General features: G+C 38.2%; 1 protein-coding gene across 1 annotated transcript in view; it reads right to left on the reverse strand.

The window, feature by feature from the left end:
• Positions 1-8,967: 8,967 nt before the first annotated feature.
• ACTN2 (actinin alpha 2) overlaps positions 8,968-24,391 on the reverse strand; it is a 66,936-nt gene continuing 51,512 nt past the window's right edge. The window contains exons 13-21 of the mRNA XM_021527082.3: positions 23,698-23,806; positions 22,735-22,875; positions 22,404-22,586; positions 21,134-21,268; positions 20,464-20,643; positions 19,961-20,107; positions 12,698-12,763; positions 11,648-11,806; positions 8,968-10,275 (exon numbers count right to left, since the gene is read on the reverse strand). Of these exons, the coding sequence (XP_021382757.2) occupies positions 10,117-10,275; positions 11,648-11,806; positions 12,698-12,763; positions 19,961-20,107; positions 20,464-20,643; positions 21,134-21,268; positions 22,404-22,586; positions 22,735-22,875; positions 23,698-23,806 (1,279 nt within the window). The 3' untranslated portion in view covers positions 8,968-10,116. The remainder of the gene's footprint in view (positions 10,276-11,647; positions 11,807-12,697; positions 12,764-19,960; positions 20,108-20,463; positions 20,644-21,133; positions 21,269-22,403; positions 22,587-22,734; positions 22,876-23,697; positions 23,807-24,391) is intronic.

The following is a 24,391-nucleotide window of genomic DNA, read 5'->3' on the forward strand; positions in this document are numbered from 1 at the left end:
ATTGTTCTTATTTTGCTAAATTAGTCTGTCAAAATACTGTTCCCTTTAATACATTTAGAGCAATATCAGGAGCAGCTTAGAGTTGCAGAGCAGTGAGTAAAGCAGGGAAGAGCACAAAGGTGGCATCATTCCTGTGTGTAAGAAACCTAACCTTAGCACTGTTGGGAATTAGCCATATTTAAGCAAAAGGTGCAGACATGGAGTCACACATCATGGTGAGAATCCTGGTTTCTGAAGGGGGCTATTAGTGGTGGTTTAGTGAAGCTAGCATCTTCCTAATCACAGCAAGACTAAATCCAAATTAATATCCTTAGCAAAAGAAATTTAAAAATCCCTCTAAGATTGAGTTCTGGTGTTTGTTCCAAGTATATTTGAAGGTGTTTTCAAACCACTGTTTTCCCAGCTCCTCCCACACAGAGATAAACTCTCACTATAAGATCTTTTAAAACCAAGCAGCGTTTGAGAAAACAAAGCCATCCTTGTATTTTGATTATTTTTCCAGTGCCAAGGATCTGTACACCAGCTTGTTACTCTACTTGCACACCCATGCACTCAAATAACACACTCAACTTACATGTGTGTAAGGTTCTTTAACCTACTCTTAGGTTTTGGAGTTGTGTTTTAAATACCTCCACAATATTAATTACAAAAATACAGCTCTCATTCCCATACTTTCTGCCTTTATTTCTGAGGATGCAGTTCCTAATGGGTTTTTCACATAAGTAATCCGTATTTAAACAAGAACAGTAGAATTATTCATGTTACTATAGAACAGTTGCATTTCAGAGAAATATATCCAAGTGAAACATTCACAACTGCATGCAGAAGTCTGAAGGGGAAAACAGATTAATCTGATTTCAGGGTACAAAACATAGCATTCTCTTCTGTAAAGCTACCACTTGTGCTGTTTTGCTGCAGCTGGATTCTTGCCCTATTTTGTATTACTAAGTTGCACTCCTTATTTCTTATTTTCAGAATTTCCTCTGAGCTGAAGAATTACTATTTAGTTTTAATAATTTTGTAGACCAACAACTTAGAGGGTGTTTTTTTGTGATCCAAATACAAATTATCAGTTCTTTATAAGTCAAATTATAATCTTAACATTTTTCTTCCAGGATCAAAATATTACCTGACAACAAAAGAAAGCTGAGTTCTTCAAGATCAATTCTGAGCACACACCAAATGTCAGAATAGCCTAATAAAGATATTAAACCAACAACTTTATTCTACGTATTTACCATAGACTTTGTAGTTCAATATTTTTTAAAAAGCCCAAAGTCTTCATGACAGTGAAATCAAACACACTAGAATCAACTGAATAGAACCTTTTGCATCACTTTAGAGAATCTTTGTTGATGAAAGAGTGTATAAAAGCCTGGAAGAACTAAAATGCAGGAATAAGAGGACTGGGGATTCAATAGGGGGTGTAGTCTTACAGCTTATTCATACTGCTGGCAAATTGTTTCAACTGCTTTCAACTAGTTGCAGGTTTGTGCCTGTAAATATTTTATATTTATTTCATTATGAAATTTTGCAGCATTTTAAAAACTCTTAAGTATGCACCTTTCAGGCATCCACATCAAAATCACAGAAGAGGCTGGTGGTGTTCTCAGGGCCATAACAGTCGATACACGAGCTCAAAGATACAGACTCCAGGAGCTGAAGGGAGCTGTCAGAGCACAAGCCCTAGGCATACTTTTGCTGCCTGTGTACTGTAAATGGGATTACACTTCTCCTGACAAGCACATCGGTTTGTGATCAACACAGCTTGAGAGCTATGAAAATGTGTTGACTGAGGAGGATTATAGAAAGGTTTGAGCAGCTTTGAATGGTGGACAATGAGAAAACAAAGCCAAGTAGTCCAACCATCTGCATCCTGGTAGAGCAAGCACGGCACAATGAAGCAGAGAAAAGGGATGTGCACAGGTCATGTGATGTGTAAGTGGCACTGGAGAGCTTCCAGCTGTGCATGAAGCAGAGCTTCTTGTCAGGCATGGCTCCATCCTAGGGAGAGAGCAGCAATTCTGTTGCTTTCTTTCATTAAACAGCAAACCTTGTAAGATTTTTTTGCAAGGGCAGAGGGAATCTTTCTGTGTAAAATACCTTGAAAGACCAGTGCCCTTCTTGGCTTTCTCTAACTTACACAGATAAATAGTCCAGTATGTTGTCAACCATCTCTTAAAAGTAATGTTTTATAGGCAGTTCTCGTTAAAGGACTTTGAAACCATATGGTTCATTCAGTTTGGTTTGAAGTCTAGCAGGTTTCAAAACTTTGTGGAAGCTGCTTATGAGCACAGACCTAACAGTGACATTTTCCCTACCCTTTCTATAGGAAGACACCATCTCCCTTACCTTGAGAGGGATTTGAGCAATGCTATCCCCTCCCATACATTCAATTAATTCTAGAAGAGCAGAAACAGAGAGGGGAGAAGGAAGCTAATGAGGTCAGGAGCAAGGAAACAGCAGCATGGATTTAAGTCCCAGACATGAGGCAGAAAACAAGTTTAAGGGACCTCTTCCAAAAATATAAACCCTTCTATAAAGTTTATTTTGCTGGAGATACTATGACTAAAGAAAAATGCAAATGGCACAACAATATAGAATTATCAGACAAAAAATAACCTTAATGCTGAAAGTCTTGGTATGAATGAAGAAATGAAGAAACACTAAAAAACAATCAGAGGTGATGTTGGTTCTAAATCTTGCCTAAGCTTCAGAAATAAAATTGTGAGGAAGAAGCAGCCTCTTACACTAGCAACAGCATGGGCTAAAGACATTGACAGGGAACATTGCTCTAGGGCAGTCTTTCTTTAGTTATCAGTAATACATATGTACATTTAAAAAAATGGCCAGAGTGTATTTTGTCATCCTAAGGCCAAGTATTTCTATCCTGTTGGTTACTCATACCTGTCAGGTCTTACTCTTTGGCAAGTTCTCAACATAGAGGTGAAAAGTTTCTTTTGTTAGCCTGTGGTCTACAATAATTCCCTTTGAGTTTTTATTTTCCTTTGACATCTCTTTTTTTGCCTTGTCAAACTAAAGGACTTCACTTTGGGCCTTAACACTTGTTAAGTCTAAAATGTATTAGGCAATCTAAGATCTGCTGACAATTCCTCAGAAGTCTCTATTAGCATTGCTACATTGTGTTAGCATTGTCCTTGTGTATTTTCCAGGATCAGGAAACCGGTCTTTGTACAACCCCTTTTGTAGTAGAGTCACTTTAAATGACTTAAGCTTGGGGATAACATAAGAGAGCTGTAAGAGAAAGTAGATCCAAGTCTCCCTGTCTATTCTGGCATATGTAAATACCATGTCTTATCTTTCCCTTCTCTCCTGTTCTTCTGTCCTGTCTCTCCTATTTGCAGATGTATGGACAGGTACATTGGGAGATGGCAAAGCCTCCAGAAGGGTATGAAGAGGGTAGAGGCTGGAGTGTTGGTTAATCACACTTAAGTCTCCTGTCCCCTCTTTACTATGTAAAGCAAAACCTCACTGCAAGCACATGGATTTTGATGCCAGCAGGTGCTGATGGAATAATATCTGGTTTATATCTTAAACTTTCATGTGGTACACAAACATCTTTCCATGTAGAGCTGATGACTGGAGAAGATACTATCATTCCTTCTATTGAAGGTCTGATAAGTACTTCAGGAGTACCAGGTAAAGCTAAAGATATTAAATAAAAACAAAGGGAAGAACACTCTATTGCCTCAGTACAAATCAAGAATAACTGCATTCTGATCAAGCAGAAATAAAGTGTCTCCCTTTAAAATTCAGTTCAAGGGAGCCTTGAAATCATTAAACTAGATTTGAGTCAAATCTCCAGTCAGAAACATTTAAGCTCTAAGGCATAATTGTGAAAAGCAGGAAAAGGGCAGTGGCAGACAGAGGCTGGTGTCTGAGTTAGAAGGGAAAATGATCTGCCAAGAGACACTAATGCTGGCAGGAAGGGAGGTGCCTCCTCAGAAAAGGCAAATTAATGACCAGGTTTGCTAAAGGCGATCCTGTCTGCAAAGCAGCACTTCAATTAAAAGCCACCACTGCAAGAAGGGGTAATGACCCTGATCTGGATGTCGCCTTATTCCAAAAACTATTCCAAAAGCAGAATGCTCATTTCACTATAGCTGCTCCAGTTGTCCCTTGCAAATTAGGCCAGCCAGGCCATCTGGGTTCAGGGTCTGGCTTGAAGAAATAATGAGTCTTACAGAAAATCTGCTTAAGCTCCCAGAAGAGTGAGAGTGTTGGGGCAGTCAGGTGGGGTCATACTTGAATGGTATTGGTTTTTCATGCTGAAAGAAAATTTAAAAGCTAGTTATTAATTTTTGATGGATGGAAGGTGTTTGCACAATCATAATCAAAACATTTAGTTTGTAGTGCTGTTGGGACAAATGTATAGTCTTTTTTTAATATAAAATTTACATTTTTCTTTTTGCCACAAGCATAATTTATGCTTCTTACAATTGCATATGCAGCTATATTAAAATTAAAAATGGGGAAAAAATAAATGTAATTCAATGGCTTAAGAATGTAATAATATTTGTACATTTTTATTTACATATTAAAATGCTGAAATTTCAAGCCCATGAAGTGACCCATAAGTCACTTCAGATAATGAAATAGTTATTATTTCTAAGTGCCAAAAGTCTTTGCTGGACAGTACGGGTGTTTGCCAGCTTGCTGTGGCAAATCAGGCCTTGTCACCTTCCATTGGCAAATAATGAAGATAAAAGTTAGAGCTGCCATGGAGTGTTGTCCCAAGACACTGCACAAATAACAGCAAGACCACCTAATGTTAGATCCTGTGCCTTTGGTTTAATGACCACAGCAGCTATAAACAAGACATCAGGGATGTGGCGTTTGACCACATTGCATCTGCCACACATTTTCATCACACTCACCTGGGTATCCCCCAAACATTACTGGGTGTCTGATTTACATTTAAATAGGTTTGCTAAAGAGTTTGTCACAACTGTTACTGGCATTTGTTTCCCGGGAGGTAATATTGCCTCTGTCTTGGGTTGCCTGCATTTTGCAAACATATAATCAGAAAGTTGGAATCACATCTGTATTAATTCTGGTAGGTTACCGGAAGATAAAGAGATAACCAGAGCAATCAAAAAGACTTTGGGAAACAGCTTGAAAAAGATAAAGAAATGAAAAGTAAGTATTTTTTTCAAGCATATCCAATAGGCTAGTGGAGGGTTTATAGATGAAGTAGGTCCTACTGAAAGGAATACAGAAGGAGCTCTCAAAACAGATATATAACTTTGGCAGAAAAACAGACTAAATTTTTGGCATCAGTGTGCAGAGTTCTACAAGTTTGTGATCCACAAATTACTGTCAGCTTGGAGATTCTTTTGGTCACACATGACCACTTACCGTCTTCTTTTCAGACTTTTCCATTATTCCTGCAGTTCATAATGGTCGGAGCTAGGATACAAGTCTGAACAACATGTTTGATACAGCCATTCTTTGCTTTTCCATGGTGCCTTTTTTTTAATTATAAGAATTTGCTATGCCTGTATTGACAGTTCCATTCAAATCAAGGCCAGACTTGCTGGCAACTTGTGCAAACATTTCTTCTCTTTCAGTCTTATCAGCAGACCAGCTAAAAACTGAAACGGGACCTTCAGTGTCTGAGCCAAAAGAGCTGTTCTATACCTGGGCTTCTGCCACAAGTATCCCTTATGCAGCTGGCAGGCTCCAGCTCAGGAGAGCACACAGGATAACCACTCCTGAGGACAGTGCTCAAGGTCATTTTTCACTCAAAGTAGTAACAGAAATCCTGAAAGAAAGACAGTTTCCATGTGTTGGGGCCAAATAAAACAGGTTTTGAAACAAAACAGCCAGGTGCAAGTAGATGAGGTATGGATGGGTGTTAAAATAGCTTCAGGACATTTGTTGTCTTGGGACATTAATCCAAAATATTTGATTTCCAAGTAAATTAAAGCAATATGCTGATAAACAAATTTGTGAAAAGCAGTATTACAAATGCTAATGAAATTTCCCAAATTAGCAAATTAGCAGAGGAGTTTCTTTTGAAGATTAGAATATGAAATCCTAGTCAAGCTCATATATGGAAAAGACTTGGATTATTGTTTAATATAGCTGCCTTTAATTAATGAGGGAAACAAGTGGCACTCCTAGTACTGGCTCAAGGTTTGTTGTCTGCACATATATGTTCTTTTGTTGGGAATAATAAAGGACTTTCTGTGAAAGTAGGTGGCTGGGTCCCTAATTCCACAGTTATACAATCACTTTAAGGTAATGTAAATACAGGCTGCTGCTCCAGTGGATAATCTACAGTTTTAAGGACTCTAGATATGTATTCCCAGCCAGCATGGTAACCAGACCAGAGAACTGTTCTATTTATAAATTAATGGGATCATGGAAAAAGCAGAGATAAACTTGTCCTTTGTGGTGGCAGCCCACACTTTGGGTTAAAATTAAAAAGGAATTACACATTTTAAAAAGAGATTAATGTGAAATAAAATCCAGCTTCGAACAGTCAGTTTTCCTATATAAAAATATTTGATCGAAAACAAGGTGAATCTCACCAGAACATGCTAGCAACTATCTATAGTCTTAATACTGCTGAAATGGCTCCCAAATAAAATACCCTCTGAACACAAAAAGAAGGTAGACTGATGCACAAGCAAGTAAGTTCACAGGTTGTAAAGCATGCAATTTGGGGAAGAGTGGCACAGGTAATGAATAGGTATTATTTTCTCATTAAATATTACTGGAACTATTGTAGAAGCCCACCAAAAGTACTGATACCATTGCAGTGATGAAAGCATGCTCCAAAGCACCAGTTCATTTCCTAATGATGATCAAACAATTACTTCCTTACAGAATTAGTCTCAACCACAAGCTATTTCAGTCAAGAAAGGAAACTGCTTACCATCCAAATCCAGCTGCTAACAGGAACTATATTCCTCCTTCAGTGAGACCACTTGTGTCTGAGATAACCTATACAGACACCATGAACAGCCTGAATAAAAGAACATGATTTCCAAGAATTCAGAAACTGCACAACAGTTAGTTCTGATGAAAATACAAGCCTCTAGGAGTGGCTCTGACCCAAGCCTTTTGTAGTCCGTGGATAAAGAGGACAGTGATGAAAACAGTGTACAAAGGGAGGTATGAAGGTAGCACAGAGCTGACAGCAGATTACTACCTTTTGATTACTATCAACACCTTTTAAAATTTAGTGTCTGCAAATTACTACTATGAAATCAAAATAATCTTGTCTGGAAGTTTTTCAGAGAACTGTTGTATTCATGTAAAGTCACAGAAGACATCTGTATTACAGTCATTTAAGCAACTTAAAACCCTACCAACTTTTGTGAATTGTAATTTATTCCACAAACTTCATTCACGTGTTCATCAAAATAATGCTGTACCTCCAGCTACTGAACCTTGATTTGGCCCCTATGATTGACAAATTCATTACCCTCGACTCAGCATTTGTACTTTTTTTATAGTAAAACTAGTTTGCTGCCAGAATTACATGGAGAGAAAATGTTGCTGTGTTGATTCCCGGTGTGAAAAGTGATCCTGCAGAAAGATACAAATGCCACCTACTAAAAACAGAGACTTAGAGGAAAAGAAAATCTCTCTGTAAAACCCAGAGCCCCAGAACATGATCATAGAACATTTTAAAGGACCTTGAGGATTACCCTTTTTAGGGTAAAATAACACAGTTTACTTATGTTGATCCTTGGAGAAAACATTTTATGATATAACTTCATTTTACACAAAAGACGTTAAAATCATAATTATGGTATAACATTTTTAGGCACGTGTGCAGTTCTCAGCTACTAGTTCTGTTCATTCTGCTTTAGAAATTAGAAACCTGATATAAGATTGGAAAAATTACTTTGCAAAACTTTTTTCTCTTGCTGCTGATAACATTATCTCTCACATGCTTTGATCAACATAGCTAAAGGAGGAGCTTAGAAGTCCTTTCCCTACTATCAGAAACAGGAACAATATCACAATATAAAATTAGTGGATAGAGAACATCAACAACACCTGACAGAGGTGTCAGACATAAACTGTCTTTGTGCCAAATTTTTTTGCATAATCCTGCCTGTAGCACTGACGTTTTGCTTTCATGCCACATTCAGAAGCGCAATGTTTTTTTCTTCCAGTTGCATTAAATTGTAACAGTGAGAGATATACAGTTTTTTTTTTTTTTTAATAGGATTCAGCTTGACCAGCAGTCATTTAGCTGGAAATGGTTTTGCTTTAAGGCAGAGCTTCCTGACTTAGCTGGTACAGGCACTGTGATCACAGAAGGAGATGCACCATGTCATTATCAGCAGTGGCAGTAGCAGCTTCTGGCTGTAAGGCACCATGTGCATTGTAGGAGATGAGATCCTAGCCCTAGCAAGTCCTCTGCTGGCCTTTGTACACAAGGGAGAAGGAAGAGGTATTTGGCCATTGTCTCCTCTGGGATTGCTTTAAAATGCTCCCACACTCCACCCACCTTAACATGCAGGGTGCCTACTTTAGGATTAAAATCACACACAGATTTTTAATGCTTTCCATCCATAAGTTTCCAAACAATGGCCCGCAAAAGCACCATTGCATACTTAGCATCTGCTTTTTTGCACATGAGGAAGACGTGACATACAGAAAAGTTAAGGCCAATGTCCTCAAAAGCAGTAGTGCCTAAGTCCCACTGAAATCAATCTGAGCTTGGAGTCTAACAAGCTGTGGACATTTGTGCTCAGGTAACCTAAATGGAAACTCTCCCAACTCATTCTGAGCTCCATCTCTCTCCATGAGACCAGACCTGTCCTTCCAGCGCACAAAGACTTTTGCTCATGAAGACACAATGTATTGAAATGTGTGACAGACTTTGAACTTCTAGTATCTGAAAACTCCTTTGATGTTCAGAAATGTTTCCAGTTCTTAGACGGAAGCCACTAGGTTAATTGCCAAGGACAGAGTCTCATAAGGTTTTGAAAAGCAGACTTTATTTAATAGGCACATCATTGCTTTAATAGCACTGGGCTGCATAGCTTGCTTCACCATTTGTAAATGGTTTTGTTTGATTACATTGCATATCCTCAGTGTCAGTAGGATTCAAGTAAAAAAGTTACTGCTTTTATTCTCTGTCATTTCTCAACATGGAAAAAAACAGTAAACATCTAGTGCACAGGAGCAGGGTACAGACAGAACTGCCTGCAACGCAGAAGTCAAGACAAACTGAATTTTGAGCACTGAACAGTTAAAGCTGCAAGACAACCATCCTACATTTGCTCAGATGGGAGTTTGCTTTATGCAGGAGGGACATGAATGTTGCCCACTAAGACATACAATAATGCATTCTTATACTGAGAAACAAAGACTGTCCAACATAGACAAGAATGAGGGTTTCATAACAAAACAGTTCACATGAAATTAGCTTCCTTATTATTTCTGATTATAAAAGTTGTATTCCCTCAGCTGTAAAAGTTAAAGGCCTAAAAGAAAAGGACTGCATACAGAACTCTAAAACTGCACTTTAATCAGCTTTCCCCCCTTATATTACAACTCTTTGAGACAAAAGCATAGCATTCTGTATTATTTTTGTAATTAAGTAGTTTATGTGGTTGTTATATTTCTTTGCTGAAAATCTGCATTTTAGTATTTTATTAAATTCCACTAATAGAAGCATACAAAATCAGAAATTGTGAAAGTAATATTGCTCTATGAAAGAAAAAAAAGCATGACTTCTAACATAGTTTTATGAACATTGTAAAAGAAGCGCATATGGCATTGAAACATTTTGAAAATGGAGAAATATTTTGCAAGTTTCAATGTTTTTAGGTTTTACATTCTGTTTTCTGAATGTATATTTCCAAAGTTAATATCTTGCAATTTTTAATAGATTTTCTAGCATTGCATAGGACAGACAACCTAAAACCAACAAGGCAGGTATCTAGCGTGCTGCACACTTTAATATACACCAGTTACTTCAGTTACTAGCGCTTTACACTGACATTACACCTACTGTATTTGTAAAATTTGTTTTTAAATCAGCTTGTCAAAGCTTTTGAGAAGCAATCTGGGCAATAAGGTATTTTTAGTGTCTACCATGAATACAGCCAATTACAGTATTCATCAGAGGTCGCTCTCTCCATACAGTGCTGATGAAAAGGAGGTGTAATCCAGAGCCCCAGGAACAGAGCCTGGGCCGGTGTATGGAGGCATTCTCTTGATGCAGTACTGAGCCTGCTCAGGAGGCAGCTCTCGACGCAGCTCATCTGCCAGGATATAAGGCTGGGAGGGGAAAAAGGATTGACAAATTCAGTATGGCTTCTTTAAAAACAAAATATATTTATTCTCTGTATCTGTGACTAATAAATTTGGGCATCTTGCCTATCTTTCTGAGACCAAATATTTTCCTCTGCAAATTCCATTACAGGTTATGAGTTGAAGGGGGCAATTCCACCAACAAACTGATCAGGTCAAAATGCAGTATCAGGATATGTGACTGTGTATGTTAGCCACCAAGCACTGTGCAGCCATGGCCGGACTGCTAGAGACACAGCTTATTCCTGGATAGTCAATATCTCTGCAGTGCACTACTGCTGCTTCTGCAGTGACAGGACAGATGCAGGTAGTTCCTGTTAGTTTCAAGGTTCTAATATATGTGTAAAGAAAGATGCATTATTGTTCTTAATGGTATGCATTTATGACATGAGGGATACCCTCTGTTAACAGACTTGACATTGCTTAAAATAACAATCTAATTAAAACCACTTTTTCTTGAGACCATCTTCCACATGAATTGCTACTGAGAACACGTCTCGAATTTAAAATGTGGTCCACATTAACTGAAATCACAAAATCAATACAAGCAGCTGGAATGAGAAAATCAATAGAGTGAGCTTGGGCAAATAGACCTGTACTGCTGTGATCTCTCCTTTCTCCACAGCACAGGATTGGTTTGGTGGCAGCACTATTAATGGCTCTGACTCCTCCAGAAGCTCTTGTGTTGCCATTATACTCCCTTGCATCTTCAAACACCACTCAGCCACAAGTGCATCTGGCAGTGGGGACCAAAGTATGCCAAAATCAGGAGCTTTCTCTACAAACCCAGTAATTACAGGAGACCTCCTCCTGCTGCTCCTTCTAGGATACGGATACACCACATTGCATCACCCTGCATTGCACCACAGTGGATACATGGATACACCACATTGCATCATTGCATGTTGAGTGTGCTTTCCAGTCACAACATGGCTCACAACCAGGTGTAGTCTTGTGCACTCTATCTAGGCTATGTTCCAGGGGGCCAAACTCTGCATCAAAACATCCAGAAAGCAGCATGAAAAGCAGAACGAGTTCTGCACTAGTCAAGGCTATGGTGTGGAAATAACCTGATGTACAATATATCCGTTATACAGACCAACCAACCAAGCCTTGTCTAAGATGCCTAATTTTATGTTGGTTCTCTGTGCTATGAGGACACACAAACCAAGCCTTGTATTCTGCACCCATTTCAGGTTCCAAACAAGAAGAAAACACACATGCTTTCTCTGAAGTCTGGCAAACTGCAAACAAACTTCATTATTACTAAAAGGCTTGTAACAAGAAGGGCTAAACAGGAGAGCAATTGAATCCTTGCAGCAGCAGCAAGGTGACTGACCTTATCTGAAGCCAGGATTCTGAAGGAAGCTATCACTTGCTCAGCCGTGTCTGTGTCTGCCGTTTCTCTGGTCATGAAGTCAATGAAAGATTGGAAAGTGACTGTTCCTTGCCCATTGGGGTCAACCAGAGACATGATTCGGGCAAACTCAGCTTCACCCTTTCACAAAATCCAAAACAAAGAAAATGGTCACCATAATACTGATCTCCAGCAACTCAAGCCTCTCATGAACCAGTCGGAACCACTGGTTATAGAGGTTATAAAGCATCTTCCTGTCTCAGGAACACAACAATCAGAGCCAAAGAAATCTGCATCTTAAATGCCCACCCCATTTCTGTAAAAAGGACTGTGCTTTTGGAAAGTGTATCCTTTGTCGTAAATACATAATATGTACCTTTCAATTAACTGTCACCATCTTCTCTCACTCCCACAATACCTGTTAAGCTTGTTCTAACTCAACACTTAATTTTCCATCTCATCCTAAACCCATAGTAATTTAGGTACCATGCAGGGAAGTGAAACAATAGCCCAAACAGGCAGGGTAGTTACAGGCCCACAGAACTAAGAAGGGAAACAATTCGGAAAATTTCCTGCTGAATACAGGACAGCTTAACTAATGATAATATCTTTCTTTTCCATGAAAAAGGTGCATTTCAGAGGAAGTTTTTAGAATAAATAATTGAAGCAAGGAAAATGTAACCCCCAAGGCAAGTTTATGAAAATTAAACAGTATCAAACTCATTCTTCATCATGCAGGTAGAAAAGGAGAAATTTACAAAAACATCAGTTTAATAACTGCTTATTTCAACTTCTAAAGTTGCATTAATTCAAAGAGCAATGCAGTGCACCATAGAATATGGTTTTCAAGTGTCTTGTTTTACTTATAATTTCCCTTTTAACCATTTGAAAATAAAGAAAAAGCAAAGGAAGTACTATTTCTAGTATAAATGACATTAGTATCCTCTCTATTTAGGTAAGCTTTAGTATTGCTGTGGTTAACGTTTTAGCTGCGAGCAAAATGAGTCGACATTTTTTTCTTAAAGCTCGTACCAAATCATAACCCATTGAAATTAAGCAAGCTCTGAAATCATCATGGTCCATCAATCCATTCTTCCTCTATTGAGCAAAACAACGTAAGGAATATAGAAGGGAGGGTTTGAAGAATCCAAGGTAATTTCCAGAGAGGTGATGAGTTTGGACCATTGGCATATTGGATCCAGTGCATGAACAGTATTCATTGATGTTGCCCAATCAGGTCACCAGAATCATCATCAGTTTTAAAAAAGGAAGAAGTAACTAACATATTACACACAGGAAAGAGACATTTTCACCACAAAAAAAGCAACATCAGGAAAGGTCAGGGGAGAGATAAGGGAGAATAGGAGATGAATGGGACAAGAATACAGAGAACACAACCAGAGAGAACAAAAAGAAGAGCAAGGAGAAAAGTTTGTTACTAAATTAGTCAAACTCAGTAGATGTTCAAGCTGCCTCCCTGATATGACATGTCTTGGAAATGTTCTGCATGGAATGCCTAGCAGCCAAAAGTACAGTGAAAAACAGTCACATACTTCATTCCAAGGCCAAAGTAAATACATTATGAGAGCAGTCTGCTGATATATGGGAAATAAGTACAGGGATTTTCCTTCTGACTGCAGGCTGTCAAGACCCTGACTACAGCAGGGATGTGCATACTGGCTTAAAGGATGAGACCTGCAAGACTTAGATCAGGTGAAGACCTTGTATGAAATGAGGTTTCTCATTTTCCAGGCAATAACACATCTGCAACATTCTAGACTCAAAGCTGAGTAAACACTAAATGGCATGAAAGTAAGAAGATAAATAAATCTTTCCTCTGTGCTGAGATAGATTGCAGTGTCATCCTGTATTAGGAGAGAGCGTAAGAGAACTTGTATTGAGTCTGAGGAAAGGAAAATGGACAAAAGTCTGAGTGCAAGAGCTCTCCTAGGTATCCAGTAGTGTCCAAAAAAAAAAATTACCTCAAACCAAGTAAAACAAATTAACTGAAAAATCTTTGAAAAATGAAAAAATACAGCTCAAAGTGATGCTGACAGTCCATATAAACCAGTTGTCTTCCCAGAGGCAGGATCTTTTCAAAGCATTATGACCAACAGGCTGGAGTTTAAACATGCAGTATTTTTGGCTATTCTTACATTTGAAAACAGAATTATTTCAGTTTCCTCTACCTGCAAGTCATTTCCAACCTGTCCTAGACTGATGAGGCAGGCTTTAAATTCATCAGACTGTAGATGGTCAGATTCATCCTAGCATCCCATCACAGGTCATGCATTTGGGAAGGGGAAAGGAAAGAAAAGTCACAGATCAGGTTAGCTGGTTAGTAAAGAACATTCTATTTGCAAATTAATAATCCCATTCTTCCAGATTTTCATGGAAACGTAATGTCAATATATGCAATGAATTACCTAAAAAGTGTGAAGTTTTGCAGTTTCATGCTTTAGAATTTTTCTTAGTAGAAGAGGGTCCTCACTTCAACTACAGAGTTAGAACTCTGCTTCCTTCCATCTTTTTTTTTTAAACACCTTTACTGACAAGGCAGATTTCATTTTATGAAGCCATTTGCTTCCTGCCTTTTCTGTTGTCATGCAGTGTATGTGAGATGCAATACAAATATCATTGAACCCAGGCAAAACATGTTTTCCCCACTCAATTACTGTTACTTCTTGATCTGGTAATACTACTTATAAGTACAAAATAAATTTATAATTGACAACTTATTTTCAGTTATCTCGCTTCTTTAACAATATATATATTCAGGTTTTGCTTTGAAAACTGACTTAAAAAAGCACCTAGAACATTGTTTTGAACCAGTATCTTTCTATTTTACAGGTGAAGAAATTCACCTGCAAAATAGAAAACTTTAATAAAAATATTATTTAAAAATTATTTAACAAAAATAGAAAACTTCTTAAAAACAGTTTGGCTTAACTTTTTCTTCCTGTTCATACAAAATGCATCCTATCAGAGGGGTACTTTACAGTGAGTTAACAGAAATACAATTAAGGAGATATTCCAAGATGAAAAATTACTACCCTTACTGATTTTACAGACAGTTTGGAGAAGATCCAAGGTTTTCTGTCTGCTACATATTTTCCTGCTAGATTAATAGTTTATTTTTGAAAATTTCTGTATAGCTATGCAACAGTAAAATTATATGAGGTTAAGAAATGCACTGGGCTTATTTAATATACTAAGAGGATGAAGTGGTGCTTTAGTAAGTTAATAACACCATGCATTTTTAAAATATCATGCTGTTATTGAATCCCTCTGCATCAACATCCACCAGCCCTATAAAAGATGAAAAATAACAGTGGGAAGTCAATGAAGAGAACAAAAGCAAAGGTACAAATCTGGAGCAGCATTTAGTTAAAAGCCATAATCACAGTAAAGTTTTTATCCTTTAATATTTCCATTTTATATGATGCTTCCTGCTATAAAGCATTCAAAATGGCTTAATTTATCATTCTCAAAATGTTAATCTAGTCTGGTTTGAAACTTTCAAAAGCTGTCCTGGGGACAGGCTATGGCAGGTGTCACCAGGGGTAAAGTTATTCATTTTACCTAATTTCTAAAGCTGAAGATACTTCTGTGTGACTGCAAACAAAATGATACAGAAATGGGAGCTAAGAGCCGAATCCTGCCCCTCCATCTCCTCTAGCAGGTGCTGCTGGAGGATCATGAGCTACTACCCACTCCCTGGGGGTGGGTGGGCAGTGTGTGCAGGAGCTCCCCAGCCAAGCACACACAGCAGCAGGAGCTGAGGCAGAGAAGGGCAGATGGGAGCGAGGCACTGGCACATGCTCCAAGATACCATTTTCTTTAGGAGAGAAGTGCAGTGGTTGTGCTGCAGCTCAGAACAGTCATATGGTTAAGTGGGACTCCCCAGTGAGGGTCCAAGTAGTAGTGCCAAGTGCTATAGCAGGTTTTCACATTCTTGTAGAGAAATTTTCAAATCTTCATCATATGTTGCCTAAAAAAGCATCTTTGAAGTATATCAGAGTTTCATGGAATTCAAGGGCATTTTGCAATTAAGGCACAGATCAAGCCCATGTGAAGGCTTTCTCAATTGGAAATGGTTCTTGATATTTATTTTTATTGTTTGCAGACCAACATTAGGAACTGAAATTATTCTTTTAACACATATAAATAACTTTGCCTTTCTCATCTTTTCTTGCCAATACAAAAAAAAAAAAAATTAAAATCTCCTTCATGTTTCATTATTAGTCCTCAAAAATCTTTTCCCTTCTCCTTGTGGTTTATATGTGACCTTATAAAACAAGTGAACTTCTGAGTCAAAGTAATCCATTCTTAAATATGTCCTTAATTTTCCTGAATGCTAATCAACCTGCATAAGCCTGAACATATGATTCCTTTAATAGAGAGCTGTTGTTTTTCTGTTAGCAAAATATAGGGTGGCATGATGCTATTTTTCTGCCTGCAGAGCTCCTACTTGAAATCTGTAGTTTGCAGAAAAATCAATAGTAGAATGTATTAGCAGCCATTAAGATAGTACAGGCAGAGCAGCTGCAGATATTTCATCACATACTTTGCAATCTTATTTAGAATTTACTAAATATACTGAATCTGAAAAAGGAATCCCTGCATAAAGAGATGTCAAAACCAGTGACTGACAACCTATCTGTGTGGTATCCTGATTTGGCTGCATACCATTATTCAGCTATGCACCATTTTGAACACTTCTAAACCACTTCTGTGATTCAGACATCGTGTCCCACTTTCTCTTTTTTTCTCCATGCAGTCACATTAAGGAAGGAAATATAGCAGCATTGCTAAAGATTTATATTTTTAACTACAACTAGACTGTGCCTTCAGGCACAGTCTCTAGCAAGGAGTAGGACAGCAGTGGTAAGCAAGGGCAAGCATCAGCACCCTCAGGAATAAGCCCCGGGGCACCAGCGTGTGTACACACCGGCTGGGAACACGAGAGCCAAGAGGGCTCTCACCCCCATGAGCCACGGGAGAGAGCACGTTTGCCACTTGCCTTTTCAAGGATGACTTGTAAAGCTCTCTGTGCCAGCACACCTCTGCTGGGGATGCACTGAAACAAACACGACTCTTCCTGCCCTTCTAATTCTCACATGCACTGTGAGATTTTTTAAAATATGTTCTTCCCAGGGAGGAAGATAGGGGTTCCTTTCTCAGATTCGCAAGCAAAGGAAGTTGTTTCTAGAAGCTCCCTAAAAAGAGTTGGTAGATTTATGTATACCAAAATACATATTTTAAAATGGGCAAGGGAGCTACTCTGCATATTAGTACTTTACTGACATCCTCAAGACACACTGTCAGACATTAAGAAATGTCTTAAATGTGAGAAATGCCACACAAGTCACAGCTATACCATGCATTAATTATTCTGTTGTACTTAGATATTTAAAGCCTCCTTGTCAGTGACAGTATTAATTTTTGGGATCCTTTCTGACTATTCATCATGGTGAACAGCAATCCAATCCTTCAAGTGTATTTTTAAACTATATCAGGCATTCAGAAAGGCTGCTAAGTGCCATGAAATTTTTACATATATTGTTAATTCCATCTGACATGAAGACAGTATTTTTCATGCTAGTGCTTATATTCAGATAATCCAGTTTTATCTCCATTTCTATTTAAGGAAATCAAAACCATAAAATAATCCATTACTGCCTTCTCTATCTAAAGATGAACAAATATAAAGTTTTCATTATTTTATGTATACTGAAGTAACTCTGGAGCACCCTAAGTTGCCTTCATTAAACAACACTAAATATTCAAATGTGCAAGGACAGAGGAAAAATTTAAAACAAGCCTGTCTTTCTCCAGCATGCTTGTTCAAAGTCTCTTTCCAGCCTGTGTAGATTGAGTTGCATCTGACTATTAAGTAACAGTATAATTTAATCCCTATAAACTTCTCTTTTATCAGTGTTTCTGCATTTCTCAGTGTTTTATCTGTTCCCTGCATAAAGCCTGCCGTGATGGTTGAGTAATTTTAAATCTTAGCTTGTTCCTTTAACTTGCATTATGCTACAGAGAAAGTAACTGTCAGTGCAAAAGTCCACCTAGACCAGTTTCCCATGTTTGATTCTGAGGGATGGGGTATACTAAAGAGGGCATTTGTAAAATGGTCCGCTCCTTATGTGACCCTTCAAACCTCTCTTTTTAAGCTATTGGATTGTATCTGTCATGGGGAAAGACAGGGTCTACAGATAAACTTGCAGACCAGGCCCAGGCTCTTGAGGCCACAGATGAGAAACAGATGAGGAGGTATAATAGATGAAACATCTGTCTCCTTCTGCTTCTGACCTGGCCATTCAGGGTCTTGCAACAGGAGCCAGGACAGAAGGGACACAGCCTAAAGCAATGACCCATTATAGCCTGAGGAAAGAGATAGTCAGGGCCAGGTAAGAATCTAAGAGCTGGGAAGCAATTTCGTGTTACACATTATTGTTGTAGCCCATCTCCAGTGTGCTAGCAGCTTTGTGACACAACCACCTTCTTCCAGGTCATACAAACTTTCCCTAAGGCCTTGCTCTGTGTTATCCTTTGGTATTTCAGTGTCTTACTGCATCTGCAAAGCCTGAAAATTCCTAACAGTAGGGCTGGTTGGTGTAGGATTTAGCTTCTCCCTTCAGGCAGCCTGAGGCACCAAGAGCTGACTGTGGATCTCCTCAGCCATTGAGCCAGCCTTGCTGCGAGCGGGACTGAGAACTCGCCTATGAACTACAAAGGTACAGGGATGCTAGAAATGGCCATCCAGTGTAAAATAGACTTGGATTCAGTCACTTTGCTTCCTTATCTTTAGGGAACTGTCAAATCTTTGTGCAAATACCTTGGTTTCCCTTAGAGAAGTCTCTCAAATACAGGCATGTAATTTATCCAGGCCTGGGACTTCGCTTTTAATAGCTCTAATTGCTCAATCATCTGCTCCAGTGCATTGGGAAAGCCATTTGGTAAGCTACTTCCTTCCACCCCAGGAAATCTGTCTCTGCTTTTGAGATGTTATCTTCTGCTTCCTTAGAAAATACAAGAAAGAATTATGCTGTACTAGAATTACATTAAGATTTTTCCATAAAATTTGTTCCTAGTTCTGTGTAGCTAAATCTCCCTATGCTTGTATGTTTCTTCAACGAGCAGAGGTTTGATAATTCTGGTCTTTTTCCTAATCACTTAGACGTATTCTAAAGAAGATTAAGCAAAATGTGACCATCAGCATCAATTACATATCAAGGGCAAGTGCATGTATGGGCAACAATTTGAGTAGAGCTGGACAAATAGGATGTAAGCGAAAAGAAAGTGGCATTTTGTTGTACCCTGAAATGATCTGAAGAACTGACTTGACAGATTGGTGATGCATTATAAGAAGTTTTTTCGGTATTTGAACTGTGAACTTGGTTTTAAAGGTGGGGTTATGTGAGCACAGAGCCATCAGAGTTAACTCATGTTCATACTGTTCTCCAACTGCAAATGTCAGATCCCCATCTGCATATATTTTGCTATTGTGTATAGTTATGAATAGTTATCTTTATAACACTCTGTCCATGAATACTGCATAACTCACAGAAGTGAGTTAAGTTTCTTCACAGTACTGTTTTCCTTCCTACTTTTTTATTCATCCATATTTAGATAACTAAAAAAAGTAACAGCCTCTTATTTCCCACATACAGCCAGAAAAATAAAGGATATTCCTGGACAGCTGTAAGTGTCCCAACTATATTCCCTACAAATACATTCCTAGGGAGACAAGTTGTGATTCAAAGGGGGAAAAAAGCCTCTGTGATATAGATTACAGCTAAATTTAATGAGATGAAAACAACAGCAAGTACTTAGAACGTGATGTACAGTCTTAAAATAAAAGGGCCATGTTATTTCCCAAAACACACTGATTTATGCAATTCTGCTTATTATTTTAACAAATACTAAATCATATTAGCAGAGCTATAATTCTGCATTCTATTTAAAAAGCAGAAATTAATCTTTAATTTATGTGCACAGTGCTACTAGGCTGTGGGGAGCCCTGGGCAACATGATCTAATGGATAGCATCCCTGCCCAAAGTGGGGAGAGTGGAACTATATGATCTTTGAAGTCCCTTCCAACCCAAGCCATCCCATGAGTTTAAAAGGCTATAAATTCTTTCTTAACTGATCTTTTTTTCTCTTTTAAAAAGAGCCCATTGCTAGCCCATTTTCAGGTTTTTTAAAAAGCTTATATTTAGAATGCCAAGAAACTCATTTTGAGAAGACTATATACTGCTAGTTGAGAAAAAGCAGGAGTACTGTACCCTGTCAAAGTGATTGAACGATGCTCTGAAGTCATTCATTTGTTCCTGGGTGATACCCTTGGCATCTCTTGTGAGGATCTGAGTCTCAACCTCATTGATAGTTCGAGCAATGGTCGTTAGCAGGAGCTCCCATCCAACACGGATGTGCTATGAGAGAGAAAATACTGAGTTATTACAGAAGCAAATACATTCTTTTAAGAGTACAAAAACTACAATACGAAATAAATCAGCTTTAAATATTTATGTGATAATTTTTCCATACTACTAACTCTGTATTATGACCAAGGATCACTAAAAATAAGAATGGCCTTCAGAAAAATATGAAACTAGTTTCTAAATGGTACTTCCTCACTAAAAAGTGAAAATAAAACAAGTCTTAAGAGATTGTCAGAAAGTCTGCCAAATTCCATCTTCAGTGGGAGTCCCTTTAAATCAAGGAAGGTAGTTACATGGCACAAGAGGACAGAATAAACTAATAAATACAAAAGAGAGTAAATGGCTACCTCCATGGTATAGTTGGTGTGCTTGTTGTCAAATACCAGGGCTTCTTGTATAAGCTGATGATCTCCTTCCAGTTTGTCAATATTGTGTTTATAATTAATTATATTGTGCTCATATTGCTTCAGCTGATTCATCTGGTCCTCCAAAGGCCCTGTCATTTCAATAGAACTGCGGGCAATTTCCTGTCAAAAGAAAAAAAGACACCCCCCAATCCCACAAAATTTAAGCTTCAGATGTGCTAATTTGACCAATGTCCACATAAATATGCTGTATTTTTATACTAAGAAGCAACAGTAATAACACCTTCATATAGTGGAGATGAGAAATTTTACTGTAGAAAACACATTTCAAAAGAAATGTGTCACATTTAAATATGGAATTCGTATTGAAACCCCAGTGAACCTGGTATCTTTTCTATAAAAAGCAGAAGCTAAACAGTAATTGTTCAGTGATTGAATTTTCAAAGCTGAATCTCCTCATCGCCATCAAGGTACCACTTGTACAAAGTGTTCCACAGTTTTAAGAATAACCCTAATAGGTGAAAAATAGTTTAGGATCAAACAGCTGGAGAACTATCATTGACTTTTCTGTTGCCCTGTATATAAAGTAGAGATGAAAAAAAAATAAAAATCACTTTGTTCATCAGCTTCTGCCTGAGGGTCTGGCACTCACCTCCATCTTGGTCTGGATCCATGGCCCGATGACATTGGCCTGAGCAGCAAACTGGCGGCGCAGGCGCTCGTTGGCGTGCTGGCGGGCTAATTCCTCCTGCAAGGATTGATCCCTCTGAGGCACCAGCTGCTTCACCTGTTACAGTGGGAAGGCAATAAAGGTGAGTAGGCACAATTGAATAGTTTAAAAACAAATGGAACAAATATGTCTACAGCTACATCATTGGTCTGAAGGTTGATATCAGAAGAACAAGCCAGAATGATCACTATTTTATTTACAAACTCTGAGCTAACATAAGAAATTTGTAACATGGTCTTAGGTAACCTGACCAGAGAGACTGACATGCAGAGAGAAAAAATTCTCACCTCTGACTGGATTCAAGTTCAAGAAAATTATATATATAATTCACTTTAACTGCTCTTAAAGCAGTTACTTTGTTTTTCTTTTGAAAAATGAAGGTGATTTTTCAATCTCTAAGTAATCTAAGAAGAGTTAGTGCAAAATATTTTATTTGAGCACCTCCATTAGAATAGGAGAACACGAGACATGTTCTATCTGTCGTGCACATCTGGGGGTCTCTAATTCATTGCAAATGCTTTTGTTTGACTTACCCTTCTGAATTGCCCAGGGAGACCTAACCTTAGTCCTTACTGCTTGATTTTTTTTACCCATTCAGGGTGTGTTCTTGTCCACGTAAGTTTCTATAATTCTACATTTTACATAATCATTTACCTGCAGCATTTTTTCTGTCTTGGTTCATAATGAAATTAAATTGGTGAGATTGCTCTAGGTGCCTCTCTTTAATCCCTTCCCAGTACTTTTCAATTGCTAATGCCAATTTTAATCTAATTGAACAGAAACATTAATGGTTCCAAAGATGCTGATTTTATACAACATATTTTGAAAAGCAGCATGTGAGTAGAAGAAACACAAAAACTACTCTTTGTACTAAGAGAAAGAATACAATCATTTCCTGTTCTTTTACCAGCATCCCTAGCCAGGCACCAGCCTCAACACAAGCTTCTCTTGTCCTGGCAGAAAGCCAAAGAGGACATAGGTAATATTGCGTGACAGGAGCAAGGGATATCGTGAAGCATGCCGGGCAAACATATGGGAGAGTGTAAAGTACTGCAGAAATTAATTCTGGCATCTGATGATCTAGAATAATTTAGAGATTTATTGTAAAGTTCTCTGAATATTCTCAGTAATTCTCAACTGGAATAATGTGTTACAATGTCCTTTCTGTATTTAGCAATTTAGCATACATTACCTTTTCCCACTTGCTACGAATCTCTTCGACTGTAACAGTGCTGTAAGGATTGGTTGCACTTATTCTCATGCTGTAACTCTGGATGACTTTTTCAACTTCGTTCTGGATTGACAGTATGGCCTGTCGTTCACCATCTGCCTCTGGCAAAGTAGCTTTAAATTGATCGTGTGCAGAGATTAAACTCTAAAATCAGAAACAGAGAGAGAAAGCATGAAAACTCTTAACATTTCTTCCAGCATCTGGAAGATCTGCTGTAAATAAGCACAGCTCCTCTCTCAACCTCTCAAACATCCTGGCTACTGGGTGTAGATACAGAAAATGATACAATTACCTGAATTTCCTCTATGCTATGAACAATAAACATGTCCTGTAGGTCTTCCATAGCACCTTCCATCCAGTTGTTGAAAGGAGCAGCTCTTTTGGCAAACTCCAGGTGAAGCTGATCAATTGTTTCAAGCAGTTTCTCTGTCCTCTGTACAGGTTGGGAAAAGTGCATTCTTTTGTTATTAGGGCAAGATCTAGCTCCACACACATACCTACCAATAAACAAAGTCATGCCTCAACTTTTGAAATGCATTTGATTGCATTGACTGATTTCACCACCTGCTTTAAGGATTCCCACTCCATGCAATTGCAGTAAAAGTACTCTCATATCCAACACATTAAAAGGAGTGGATGTATGCCTGTGAAGTATAGTATTGATAAGTATGTTTGAATATATATATATATTAAGTATTTTTAATTGGGATCTATCTGCAAATTAATTAAAATCTACTAATTTTGATTTAGTGACTTCTTTTAAGCACAAAAAGGAAGAATTACACATTTCCCACCTTGGCATTTTTGTGTGCAAATTCCTTTTTTCCAAAATAACAAGGTTTTGCAAAGTATCTCAGTGCTTTGAAATACTCACTACCAAAAATTTACCTACTGCTGGACAGAAAGGCATGCAAGACTGCAAACTCAGATTGGTATGAAAAGGTAACCAACCAATACCTTTTTTTTAGCCTTTCTGGACATCAGATTCCCACAGAGTTGTGCTACAAACCACATGCCATTTGATGCTGCATTAGAGCTGTCCATGGCAGTTCAGTACTGTCAAGTCTTCTCTGGATAATTCAGTCCATTTGCAAGAATAACCACACCAAAATTAAACTAAGATCTGAGAAAAGGGTTTTTTGCTATTCAGACTTCAAAGTGGATGCTCAAAGGCACCATTTGCAGATCTGAAATAAATAGTTCATTTCCCTCTCCCTTCCTCAGCTGAGCTGCTGATCCTTATTATATTATTTACCTCCAGTGCCTCTCTCCTTTTCTGAGTGAGTGTTCCCAGACTGTCCCATTGGTCACATATCTTTTGACATCTATCATTGACACTTGCAGCATCGTGGTAGTCCAGTTCACTAAGAAAGAGCAAAGGCAAAACTCTGTGTGACTTTTTTAAAGACAGAAGCAGTGTCCTCAATTCCACTGGCTCTCAACAATTGTTCCTCTTTGCAATATTTCTCCTAAGGTAAGCAAGTGTTGCAGTATAGACATTGTGTTTAGGCATTCAGCATTTCAAGAAGCACAGCATAGGAACAGGATCAATCCCCTCTGTTCTGAGAAAAATCAAGTGGCATCCAGGTATTAATCACAATTAAGGTCACTGTCCAAGCATCTTTGTCATAGCTATTCCTGTGACATGAGCAATTTGATCCCCTGATGGCCAGAATGCTTCAGTCTTGGTCTTTAACAAATTTGCAGAGATTGGTACCTTTTTAAATTAATTGGCCTGAAATATCCACTTTGTTTTAAATAATCCAATGCTCCCTTCCTTATATGCTTTGAAAATATTTAACTGAGAAGCACAAATCAGGTTGCATTCAAAGCATAATCTCTCACATGCCTGGCAATACTAATAGGGACTTTCAAGATCTGTGGAGCAGAGAACAATTTTCATCTTCCTCTCTAGAATCTCCTCATAGATCTACATCCCAGAACTGGCT

Source organism: Lonchura striata, chromosome 3 (assembly GCF_050655825.1).
Source record: "Lonchura striata isolate lonStrDom1 chromosome 3, ASM5065582v1, whole genome shotgun sequence".
Taxonomy (NCBI): Eukaryota; Metazoa; Chordata; class Aves; order Passeriformes; family Estrildidae; genus Lonchura; species Lonchura striata.